Source organism: Astatotilapia calliptera, chromosome 19 (assembly GCF_964374335.1).
Source record: "Astatotilapia calliptera chromosome 19, fAstCal68.1, whole genome shotgun sequence".
NCBI classification, from domain to species: domain Eukaryota; kingdom Metazoa; phylum Chordata; class Actinopteri; order Cichliformes; family Cichlidae; genus Astatotilapia; species Astatotilapia calliptera.
This window is the reverse complement of record NC_137440.1, coordinates 15730346-15742632: the sequence shown is the minus strand read 5'-3', so window position 1 is coordinate 15742632 and position 12287 is coordinate 15730346. Positions and strand designations below refer to the sequence as shown.

General features: G+C 38.9%; 2 protein-coding genes across 10 annotated transcripts in view; one reads left to right on the top strand and one right to left on the bottom strand.

Annotated features, from left to right (window-relative positions):
* ralgapa1 (Ral GTPase activating protein catalytic subunit alpha 1) overlaps window positions 1-6878 on the bottom strand; it is an 83030-nt gene extending 76152 nt beyond the window's left edge. For 6 of the 7 annotated variants that reach the window (XM_026152975.2, XM_080293824.1, XM_080293821.1 and 3 more), the window contains exons 1-3: window positions 6513-6872; window positions 819-929; window positions 693-742 (exon numbers count right to left, since the gene is read on the bottom strand). In XM_026152975.2, the coding sequence (XP_026008760.2) occupies window positions 693-742; window positions 819-929; window positions 6513-6618 (267 nt within the window). In that variant the 5' untranslated portion in view covers window positions 6619-6872. Of the gene's footprint in view, window positions 1-692; window positions 743-818; window positions 930-6512 lie in introns of all 7 variants that reach the window. The other variant, XM_080293822.1, reaches the window with a different exon arrangement.
* A 319-nt stretch (window positions 6879-7197) lies between these two features.
* Window positions 7198-12231, top strand: brms1la (BRMS1 like transcriptional repressor a). Of its 3 annotated transcripts, none has more exons than XM_026151444.2 (9): window positions 7198-7260; window positions 8316-8477; window positions 8704-8794; window positions 8888-9015; window positions 9942-10021; window positions 10237-10333; window positions 10453-10542; window positions 10679-10743; window positions 11126-12231. In XM_026151444.2, the coding sequence occupies exons 2-9, from the start codon at window positions 8339-8341 to the stop codon at window positions 11222-11224; spliced, it is 789 nt and encodes a 262-aa protein (XP_026007229.1). In that variant the 5' UTR covers window positions 7198-7260; window positions 8316-8338; the 3' UTR covers window positions 11225-12231. The 3 variants fall into 3 exon arrangements, with proteins under 3 accessions (XP_026007229.1, XP_026007228.1, XP_026007227.1); XM_026151443.2 differs by having other exon boundaries at window positions 7201-7341; XM_026151442.2 differs by having other exon boundaries at window positions 7207-7348.
* The last annotated feature ends 56 nt before the right edge of the window (window positions 12232-12287 follow it).

Below are 12287 nucleotides of genomic sequence, written 5' to 3'. Positions count from 1 at the left end.
ATTGAAAGTTAATATCACAACGTAACTAATCAATCAACTGTTTATTGTTTGGCCAAAGTTCTTCAAGAAAATCAGCATTAAGCATCTTCCTTTATCTTAATTCTCACTGGAAATGTGCTCTGCCCAGCCCTGCTCTGAATTGAAAATATGTTGAGGGGCAAACGGAGGTCAGTAACACACACACACACACACACACACACACACACACACACACACACACACACACACACACACACACACACACACACACACACACACACACACACACACACACACACACACACACACACACACACACACACACACACACACAGCTATCTTATCCTGGCTACACTAAGCACCACCACATGCCAGTGTCTTTTATTCAGTGGAATGATAGCCAGTGTTATGGCATCCATCGAGAACACCAACAGAGAGGCCGAGCGTTTGGAAGCACAAACACCTCTGTGGTTTAACAAAATGTCAGGGATCCACCGTGCAGCCACACTCTGTCCTGTTATTTATTTCTACCAACAAACCCCGACATTTTGAGGTCAGCTTCGTAGGACTGAATGTTGTAGAAAAAAATATCCCAGATATAACAGTTAGCTTTAAGATTCTGGCAACGACGTGCAAGTGCAAATGTGACATATCCTCAATGAAATCAAACTGTACAATACTTATAATCTAAAAATCTGTAAGGTTTCAAATACCTCAAAGATGAAGAGGATCGAGTCCAGCTCTTCCCTCTGAGATTTATGACCTGAAAAACAAAGAATAATTTATTTATGCCTACAATACCCGTTAAACCACCATTTTATACCACCTGTAATACTTACCTTTTTGCTTGAGGCTGACCTCAATGGTGACAAAATTCTCAAAGAAAACATAGTAGATATGAGAATAGTTCAGGTCGAAGAATTGCTTCAGCTCGGCCGGCTCCGCATTTTCTAAAAAAAATTAACGGTACAAAGGATCAGAGGGTCAACGAACATACACATTCAGGAGAATAGGAAAAAAATTAAAACGCAATAAATTCCCCTACATCTGCTTCAGCGTTTACACCCATTAACATGAATGTAACTTTACATTTTCTTAAACACATTTAATCTCTCATCCAAGAGGCTTAAAAATCCAGCCGCTTTCTTTCCAAGCTCCTTAGACTAACATGACTTGGATGACAGAGAACCTACACAGACATTAACCAAACATCACACACTCAACAAGACCTGGATATTCCTCTTAACAATCCCACCTCTGTACAAACAAAACATCGCATGTGCATCTTCAACTCGACCCCTCTAGTTTAAGAAATCAGAGATTTTCTTTTTACTTTGACTCTGTGAATAACCAATAACTGGGGAATAACAAGTCTTATAGGACACTGGCTTCAAGTGTCTGATTTTAAAACAGATATTAAATAGTATTAAATAGTGAGAAATATAAAATGCTTCACAACTATCTTTTTGTGACAACTCACACTCATACGTGCCTGTCAAACTAAGACATCCTGTATTCCTCAGAGACAAACTGGGGTTGGAGCTTTTCTTGTTTATTTCCCAAATCTCTGGAATAGTTGACCTAAAATGTCATGAAAGGAAACTCTACTGATTACCAGAAACCCATAAAGAGACACTTTTTAAAAAAAATTGTCCGTTTAACTTGTGTTGTTGGTTTATGATGGTAACAGGAAATGGTGCTTTTTATAGTACCGCTGCAGAGGGGTACTAACCAGCAGGTTCAGCCACATTAGTGATCGAACACACTACAGATACAGAGAACATTTGTGTTATCAGTATCAGCCTGTATGTGCACTGTATCACTTCTGTGTGATTTCGTTTTAAATTAGCTTTCCTATGCTTGTTTCTTTTGTCTATTGTGCACCCCTGTAAAGCCTCTTAAACCTTTACACATGAAATACAAACACAAATCGACTCAACTACAAGTCAAAATTCATGCTTAAATGGAGAAAACACAGTGGTGAGAGGAAAATTCTCACTCTTCTTCACAGGAAGCATATTTAAATAAAATAACCCTACCACCATATATGGGCGCTCTAAATATACCCGTGTTATGTAAAGAAGCTGTAAAAACAACACACAGCTCAGTTTGTCATGCAAACAGTCTCTTTTCAAGAATAAGGAAGTTTACTTGATGTGTTTTGCACCTCACCATTAATGGCAGCAGTTGAAAGAGACACACACACAAACACGCTGGTTTAAACACACTCATATTGAAACACAACCACCACTGTGGCTGAAGGTCATGCACAAACACGAATTTGGTCCCCATAGCCTAAAAAGCAAAACCGAAACACACCACAAGTTTTAAAAAGGCTGTGGTGTGATTCTGAATCTCTTAGCAAATGATGCAGAGTCTTTTCTGCTATTTCATCTGATTCAAACAGCAGGGATATGAACAAACACACACATCCACACATGTGCAATAACACTAAGTGCAATAATCCTTTCTGGCATCGTTGTATTTTTACTCAGTTGTATATAGCATTCGTATTCTATTTTTATCTTATTGTATATTTTTATTCTATTTTATTCTACTGTATATAGTATATTATTTTATTCTATTCTGTACAGCTGTGTACTGTATTTATTCTTATTGTATTCTAATTTTTGCGTCATAACTTTTGCACTGTCCACTTCCTGCTGTGACAAAACAAATTTCCCACGTGTGGGACTAATAAAGGTTATCTTATCTTATCTTATCTTATATATTTTCACTATGGATGACACACGATAAAACTTCGACCCTCTGTGCCCCATAATTTAACACCAGATGACCCACTGAGGATCCTGCAAAGAAGTGACCTTCTCAGAAGTTGTTCATTAAGCTCAATAACACAGTTGTAAGACGCACAGCATCATTATGGTGAATTCGCGTATTCTTGAAACAGACAACATGTTCATAAATAATATTTTTTCTTAATTCAGTGGTGCAGGTCTACAGTGCAATACTGTTAAAGCTCGAGTTCGCTAAACAAGCAAAAACAGAACTGAAAAAATTACTTGCGTTAACTCATAACAGGCCTTCATTTGTTAGTGGACAGAACAGAAGTTTAAGCATTTTGCTGATATTTTTGGCTGTTTTACAAACAAAAATGAATTTTATGCTTAAGTAAAACAGTTTTAAATCACAGTCCTTGTGATTTTGCTTCTTTTGAAGGCCAACACCTTTTTGGTTGTCCCAGAAATTTCCATATACAGGACAAACCCACTTTTGGCTGCTTCCTTATTCAAGGCGGTCGCCACAGTGGGTGGGGCGGCTTGTTTGATTTGGCAGATTTTTACCCCTGACACCCTTCCTGATGAAACTCCAAAGGAATTAGTGTCTCCAAAATCTGTATCTGGAAAGACAAACCCTTATATTCATAAATGTAACGACATATTTGTACAATATTCTCTTTAATCATTTATGCAGGCATGTATAGCTCTAGGAATTGTTTTTTTAATTAAGAATTTTCCTTGCAATGTATGGCAATTAAATGGCATATTAAAACAAATAAACAAAATCAGCTTTTAGGAACCATGCTATTTCCTTAAAAACATTTGTATAACAAAAATGCTTCTGTTAAGTAATGCCATACAGTCTCATTACCTTACAGATTCTTACTACAGACTGTAAAGTGGCTGCACTAGTTGAGGACATCAGTTAATGTGTGATGGAGCACCAATGCAGTACAGCTTCAAGTTAATATTTTTCCCAGTCTGTCTAAACTTTAATTCTCCTGGCTGCTTGTTAAGTTATCGTTCATGCATTACTCCTAGTTGGATAGTCAACACATTGTTTGAATGTTTGCAGAATCTTAATGAGCTTGAAAGTCAACATTGGCACGACCACCTTTATTCTTAAACACAGTCTGAACGCTCTGAGGCAGCTTTCTTTTAACTTCTTTAAGTAGCCTTTAGGAATAGTTCTGCAGACTTCTTGACAGACATTCAAAGCTCTTCTTCGGATGTTGGCTACCTTTAGATGATCCCACAGTGGTTCAATAATGTTGAGGTCCAGGTTTTTGCGAGGCTAATCCATGACTGATAATGTTTATTTGTGTGTTTTTCTATCCAGATATGATTTCCTACTGTTGCCAATCCAATGGTGGATCTGATGGCACCTTTCTGTGTTTATTATTTATCAACATAACACAGCCTCCATCGTGTTTTACAGATGGCTACAGAAGCTGATTGTTGTACATCTTTCATGACCTCCTGCATACTTAATGACAATGACTTGAAGCAAAAATAAAAAAATTTGGATTCATCACACCATCAGACTTGTTGCAGCTGATTTTCAGTTGGCTTCTTAACACCCACCCTTCCACTGAGCTGACTTCTAATCAGGCTTTTGGACACAGCAGATGAACTGATCCAAACACCTATTACAAGTCTGTAAAATTGTGTTATCTTTGGCATTTTTATAACTTCGACTTGAGAAATGTGAAGAAATGGTGTGTTTTTGTTACAGATACAATTTAAAATTGGTTCTTTGCTAAGTTTTCTGTTTTGTGTATACACAAAGTTCATCCCTTGAGTTAAGTACCCTTTGTAATGCTTGAAGGTTTGCAGGTCAGTTTTAAGCGACATTAACCATAATATGAAAATGACCAGGAACAAAGACTGGACTGAAAATGGGTGAAAAAGTAGCCAATTTTAAAGAAACAAAAGAAAACAAAACAAAAAAACAACAACTTTGAAAGACCTTTAGAAAGCCTGCAAAACTTTACCTCAGGACCAAATTTAGAAAAAAAAATACAAAAAAGCAAAATATAAAGAAAGGGACAGTGGCTCGGGATGTTTGCACAGTACGCTGCAAGTTAAATCTGATTTTGTCCATTTAACTACATTTTGTGAAAAATCAAACTTTCAACATCATCTGGACATCCTTTTTGGACTTTTAAACAGAGAAAAGTTTTTATCAATTTGAATAAAATGAAACAAACAAAACTTTCTTCATCAAGACACGAGTAAAAAATAACAAATACATAAAAAAAATAATTAAAAAAAAATCACTCATGACTCACTCTGAGGACTTAACTGGAATAATCTGAACACTGTTTCTTGCCTTGTATGAGAAAGTCTGACTGGACCACTACTGAACTCACAGTAAACATCTGTTCATCTGTAGTTAAGTTATTAGAATAGTAGAACAGCTGGTTTTAACTGAGGAGTTTATCACCAGGTTTCTTTTTTAAATAAAGCTCGTTTATGTAAAGAGAGAGGGGGTCTGGAATGAAGAAAGCCAAAAGGGATTTGGGAACAGTTGCTTATTAACCTGATTGCATAGCAGTGCAACAGCTCCTTTTACTCATTATGCCATAATAGGTGTGACCAGTTTTGAAAACCTAAAAATTGCTCAAGAGTCTTAGTGCTCCTGTCTGCTTCCCACAACGGCTGGAACAACAACAACAACAACAACAACAACAACAACAACAACAACATGAACAAATACTTAACTGCTGCAGTTAACAATTCTTCAGTGTTGTGCAAATGAAAACCACTTTCTTCATTTCATATGGCAACTTGACTGCAAAACATGTCTTTAGCCATTATTCAGTCATCTGCTTCCTTTCAGACCATTTCACTTCAAGTGTGTTTATGTCTCAGCCTCTTATCATGGTCCTGTGTTCCCAATAGAGAACAGGGAGGGGGCACACCCCTTTCCTTTTCTGTCTTGCACACACATACACAAACACAGACACCAGTAACTTTTACAATAGAAACAGGAAGCCGAGCTACTGGACACAGAGAGGAAATAGTAGAGGCTATTTCCCTCTCTGGTCGGTGTGGGAGTGTGTCAGTGAAAGACACTCATCCATCACTTTAATACCCTGCTATCTTCCTTTATTCTCCCACGCATTCATAACCCTGAATGTGGTGTTGTGTTGCAACACATCTTAACACATGTTAAGAAAACATTCAGCATTTCTCACACATCAGGCCTTTCCCCAAAACTCACACAGGCACGCCCCTGCAGCAACCAGAGAAGCCTGGCAAACGGCCTGAAGCATCACTGAGGTTGTTTAGATGTTCAACGCGCATCACACCTGATTTTATTTTATCCAAACACCCCATGCCAAACTCCATTCATAAATCTGACGATGTAATGGTATTGCTAAACAATCAATATAAATAACAACCTTAAAGCTTCCCCTTTAACTCGACAGCAGAAGCAGCCAGGCTCCTTTAAAATTCACTTCGTATATTGAGAGTTACATATCCATCATTCTGACGGTAAAAGGGGGAGAAACTATGACTTCAGAGATAAACAATTCAGAAAAAATAATATAACCTTACAAAATGTTTGATGAAAGAAAACGGACATGATGCCGAATTAATGAGACAATTTCAAAATATTCTTCTGTGTTCTGGTTTGTGAAAAGAAATCCGGCGTGTCTCTCTACAATCGAGTCAACTTTGAACTTGGAGATTTTCTGACTTGAGTTTGGTGTGGCATGCACCAAGGCAGTAAACTGAAATCTAGAAGCTAAGCTGTTCGCCCTTTAATAATGCTTTCTAACTTACCTATGACTATTCTGAGATGCTTGAGCCTCGTCAGCACGTCCTTCTTTGGGTCCAGCACTTTCTGTGTGGATTTTTTAACGTCCCCATGAGGTTTTTTGGAAAACATTCCTGAGGCAGGAGACGCAAGAATGCGATGGTAGACAGCAAGGAGGAGCTAGCCTGTGTAGCCAGCTAATCTTCAAACTATAACGAAAAACGTGTCTCCCGGAGCATTAGCAGCCCTCCGCAACAGCGTGGAGTATTTCTACGGGTAAAAAATTATCAGAGAAACTCATTCTCTTTAAACTAAGACAAATATGTACAGCGTAGCGGGGCAACGCATCCATCCATTGCACCTCCCTTCTCCACAACAGTCACTAGCTGCTTAGTTAGAAAACATCATGGCGGAGGAGGGGAGGGGGGGGGGAAACAAAATAATAGATAGCAGATAAATTCAACGCAAAAATGCCACAGTAATAAGCAAAATTTCTATCCCGTTTGTCATAAATATCACACAGATCTTACATACTTTGGACATACGTGGATTTTAATCTTTTAATGTTTTAAACGTGCAGGATTCTGTTCGAACTCTCCGCCTCAAGCTAGAGCGGTGAAACATGGGTAATGTAGTTTAAGCTTCCACAGTGGTCCTCTATTCATTAGACTATTCTAGATAAAAAAAAAACTACAATTCCCAAAACAAATAAAGGCGTCCTGCAGAGATTTGTTTTTAGCTTAGCTGGAGCACACGAGTGTAATCGTAACTGAGGTATAACGATAAGTTTTTACTTTTTTTTCCCCCTCCGAAAACATTTTTTCCCAACACATCCTGCAAAGTACCACCTATCTTGTAAGATGTGAGTCAGTTAAAGCTTGCTTGTTTGTATATATTTGTAATTAAGTCGTGATAGTTTTTCTTGCTACTTGACTATATTCTCTTGCTAACGTGCTAACGAAATGCTAATACTGCTGTCGTGTATTGTTTTTTTTGAATAATTTAATAATTTCAAAGCTAAGCTAGGGAGAGCTTAGCGAATAAACTAGCATAAGCAATAAAATAGTGTGTACGATTATTGTCTATAATATTCAAACACCTTGAGGATACTTTTCAAGTTCCACCATTAAAAACAGTTAACTGAAGAAAAATGTGTATGAGAAGTCGTTCACTACGAACAGTATAAACAAATATCCCACATTATTAGCTTCTTTAGTTAAGCTGAATATTACACAGGTAAATGTGAGTCAAAAAAATCACCTGGTTGATCAACGATCGCTGGATATATGAAGGACGTAATCAAACTAAAAACCCAGAAATAATTCTAAGTTAAGAAGTTATATAATTTTATTAGCAGGAAAAAACAGAGTTGATGTTCTTTAGCAATACATTTGTTAGTGATATTTAATTAATTCGGGATGAGCGCATCAATCAGAGCAGCAACTGAACTATTAACGTTTTAATCAACCTACTAGTTGTGGCATGCTGATTTGTAATTTCCCTTAGTGTTTTAAATAATCTAGAGAAAACATATGGTAGGATGTGAAGAAAGGAACTGCGGTACTGCATGAGGAAGTCAGAGGTGGCAGAGAAGTGTGTGATCATGGTGAGGGAGGTGTAACAGTGAAACAGCAAGGAGGAGAGGTAGGGAGGGGACATGAGTTTAAATACCGGGGTCAACCATCCAGAGCAATGAACAGTGTACAAAAGAGGTGAAGAAGAGAGTGACTACCATCAGTAAAATATAGGAGTTCTGCTGCCTAACAAATAATTGAATATTGTATGTGCAACTGGCAAAACAACCTGGCTATGTTTCTGTCCCACGCCAGTAACCTGACGCAGAGTTGCCGCCATGCCATTGCACCGTGACCGGGAGAAAAAGGAGAGTACAGCTGAGGAGATGGAGGCGGAGGAACATGAGCAGGAGGCATCAAGCTCAGAGGAGGAGGACTCTGACACTTCCTCTGTCTCTGAGGATGGAGACAGCTCAGGTGAGAAACACTGGTCGCAGGAAATGAGCAGAACATTCCTGTACAGCTGTCATTAAAAATGAATACTTGAGTGAATCAATCAGATTTTACAAAGTTGTCAAAGCTTCAACTGAATATCATTATATTCCTACTCAGCAGAGTTTTCTTACATAGCCACCGAGTTGCTCCCTTCTTCCATCAAAGACTCGTTTCATACCAAAGGTGTGTTTGTTTTATGCTGTTCTAGAAATGGATGAGGTGGACTGTGAGCGGAGAAGAATGGAGTGTCTGGATGAAATGTGCAACTTGGAGAAGCAATTCACTGATCTCAAAGACCAGTAAGACTGACTCTTTGCTTCAAATGGGAGTTGTTTTAGGAAAGTCATATAACAGTGAGTTGCATCCATATTTACTCCTGCGTCTGTGTACAGGTTGTATCGTGAGCGTCTCAGTCAGGTTAACAGCAAGCTGGCAGAGGTGGAGGCTGGCCGGGCGGCAGAATATCTGGAGCCTCTGGCAGTACTGCTGGAGAACATGCAGGTCCGCACCAAGGTGGCAGGTAACTTAAATGCATAGACACCTTCACATCACACTTGCATTTGTTGTTTATGTAGCCAGCTGTGCAATGCCTTCTGGTAGAGTTGCAGTTTGTGCAGCAGGGTGTTGAGTTGCCTGCTTTGCATTTGCAGAAAGTTGACATGTAACCTAGTAACATGAATTAAAAGTGAAATGTTTGCAGAAACACATTTTGTGTGCCTTTTTTTGTAATTACAGAAAAAGTGTGTAAGCCAATGTGTTGTTTTCAATTTAAAATCCAGGAGTAAACAGTATTTATTTAATCAAACATGGTCAGTGACTGTATGGCTGTAAGTGGCTGTGGGAAACACTGTCTAAAGTACACATAGGCAAAATACATCTAGTGGATAATGCAAGTCCATCCTGCAACAAATTAGTAACAAGCAGCATTCTAATAAGGAAGACTGCTGTTGGTGTGTTTAATCAATAACCTGTGCATTGGTGCATATCAGACTGCTGGCAAGATGTAGCCTAATTTAAATATACATTGCATCCATTCAGAATTTTTTTTTATATATCAACTATTAACTATGTAAAGATTTACATTAGCCAGTTTTTGCATGCTATCTAAGTCACAGTATGGAAATGTGGAGCAATCCTCAAGTGCAAAATCCCCACTGTGAGAAACCACACGATGTGGTGAATTTGAATTTTGCTGTTTGCATCTGGCCTCAGCACTGAAGTGGTGTTTTAGGACCTCTTAAACAGACTCTTGGGGAAAAGTGCTGGCCCAGGTTAAGTTAGATAGCACAGAGATGGTGTCATTACTCGGAACGTGCAAAAACAAGTTTCTTTTTTTTTTTGACACGCCCTTTCAAATAAAGGTGTTATTAGTAATAGCACAAGTTCTTTGACACACTGATCTCTTTATTCATTTGGATATTGTGTGTCTCTCTCCGTCTTTGGCAGGTATCTACAGAGAGTTGTGTTTGGAGTCTGTGAAGAACAAATACGACTGTGAGATCCAGGCAGCATGTCAACACTGGGAGGTTGGACACACCGTTTAATATACCAAACTATTTTTTTTTAATTTAGATATGTGGTAATGCAATTGTTTTCTCTGTATTATTATATGGTCTTTATATTATAAAGGGCTTTGAGGTGATTACTGCTGTGATTTGGCGCTTTATAAATAAAACTGAATTGATCCAGTCTGTGTGTATGATTATGTGTTTTATGTGTTATTTTGACTCTGTGTGTGCAGAGTGAGAAGCTGCTGCTGTTTGATACAGTGCAGAATGAGCTGGAGGAGAAAATCCGAAGACTAGAGGAGGACAGGCACAGCATTGATATTACATCAGGTAACACAGTCATTCACGTTGTTTGATTACGTTTGTACCCTCCCACCATATACGGGAAGTCACGTTACAATGAACGCAAAGACAAAACATTTGAGTTTTTGTTTTTATTTTTCTATCAGAGCTGTGGAATGATGAGCTGTCAGGAAGGAAGAAGAGGCGAGATGCTTTAAGTCCAGATAAGAAGAGGAGACGCCCGTCGGTGGTGTCTGATATCCTTCTAATGTCTTTACTCTTGCTCATAATGATTCTACTCCTAAATAACTTAACTACTTGTGCTGTAGCCATGTGTCTGATTACATTTCATCCCTGCTCTGGCAGTCAGTCACTGTCCTTAACTCTGCTTACGTCCATATATTGTCTACATGCTACCAGATCTGGACATCCTAGAGGACTGGACCGCGATCAGGAAGGTATGTGTTAATGTGCAGGACTCCACCCTCTTTCTTATTTCTCAGGTTGTGTATTCCTGATTCCTTTTTCTTGCCTCCTCTCCTGAGGCTCTTGCTTGTGAGCCATCTTTTCATAATGTGACATGTGGCACATCTGGAATCCTCATCAGTTTTCACCTTGAGAAATTGAAGCAACAACTGTCTACAAAGTACGTCCCTCTCCTCCAGAAGCATTTTAGGAATTAAGACATCTAATATGTACTGAGATTGATTTCCAAGTCATAGGCAGAAGGATGAGGAGGCACAAAATTCAGAAATGCGAAAATCCTCTTATCTTTGTCTCTTTGTGGCGGTTTATTGTGTGTTTAGGCAACATTTAACAATCATGTGTGTGTTCACCCAGGCCGTGGCTACGCTCGGGCCTCACAGAGGGAGATCTGACTCTGAGAGCTCTGCGTTCCCATTCAGACCTGACAGAAGCAGGCCCATTCTAAACTGCTGAGACACCCACACAAGCAGCCGCATAGGAAAAAACACCTCAAGGACCTCCAACACGGAAACCTCTACATGACACATGGTGGCATTCAGGTCTGCAGTCATAAAAACGCACACAGCAGGACATTTCTCAGTCTTCACAGAATCCTCTGCACTTCTCAGCTGACAGTGATTCCACCTGTCTGTGAGATGATTGGTCAAGCTGCCTCTTCTGCCAACCATCATGACTTTAATAGATAAACAGGAACGGAAGCATTATTGATCACCGCTCGTATGTTTGGGTATTGCTGCTTTATTTCACACTCAGGCTCTGTAGACGGTTTCAGCCGACACAGGTTTTTGTAGTTTGTTAAGAAAACCACAACAATTAAAACAAACATCTCATGTTAAATGTTATGAAAACGGCTCAGCGCGTAAAAGCCATTGATGCTACAGCTTAAGCATCACTGAACCTGTTCCTTCAAAATGCTTTTCAGTCAGTGTTTAGATTTTGAATACATCCATTCACTTCGGATGCACAGATGGCCTTCATTAAAAATTTAAATGCTTCTCAAAGGTCGTATGCGGTGAGGTTGGTGTCCTCGCTCCACATTGTGGTTGCCTTGAGTGAGTTAATTGGTGAGCTTATGCTGGTAAAATGGGCGGGAGTATGAAAATGAGTCATTTGTTTAAGCAAACATTTCAGCCGAGCATCAAATTCACATCAAGTCTGACTTTTTACAGCTTGCAAACTCTGTGTCGATTATTGGTTGGTAAAGAAATCAGTCGTTCTGTGCTCAACAAGGTCGAGGACTTGGTTTGACTTCAGATTCACCATGTGTTTTGCTGTAGGTTTTCAAATTTCAGGCTTCCAGTGACTAAGTGGGGGGAGAATACAAGTTCATCAATGATGCCATAAAATATATGGGTTTTTTTGTTTGTCTGTTTTTTTGCCTTTAATACAGTTTACTTTTTGAAGACCATCCATGAGATATTTTACGAAACCAATAAAAGGGGTTATTTGGAAAAGAGTAATGCACAGAATTCCTGTCAGTGAGCTGACTTACAAAGACTTTTTGTCATTAGTGTAA

Bases quoted from the DNA above. Each gene is read 5' to 3' on its own strand.
- brms1la (XM_026151444.2), top strand. From the start codon at position 8,339: ATGCCATTGCACCGTGACCGGGAGAAAAAGGAGAGTACAGCTGAGGAG. The intron at 8,478-8,703 runs GTGAGAAACACT...ATGCTGTTCTAG, and splicing joins TGAGGATGGAGACAGCTCAG to AAATGGATGAGGTGGACTGT. The intron at 8,795-8,887 runs GTAAGACTGACT...GTCTGTGTACAG, and splicing joins TTCACTGATCTCAAAGACCA to GTTGTATCGTGAGCGTCTCA.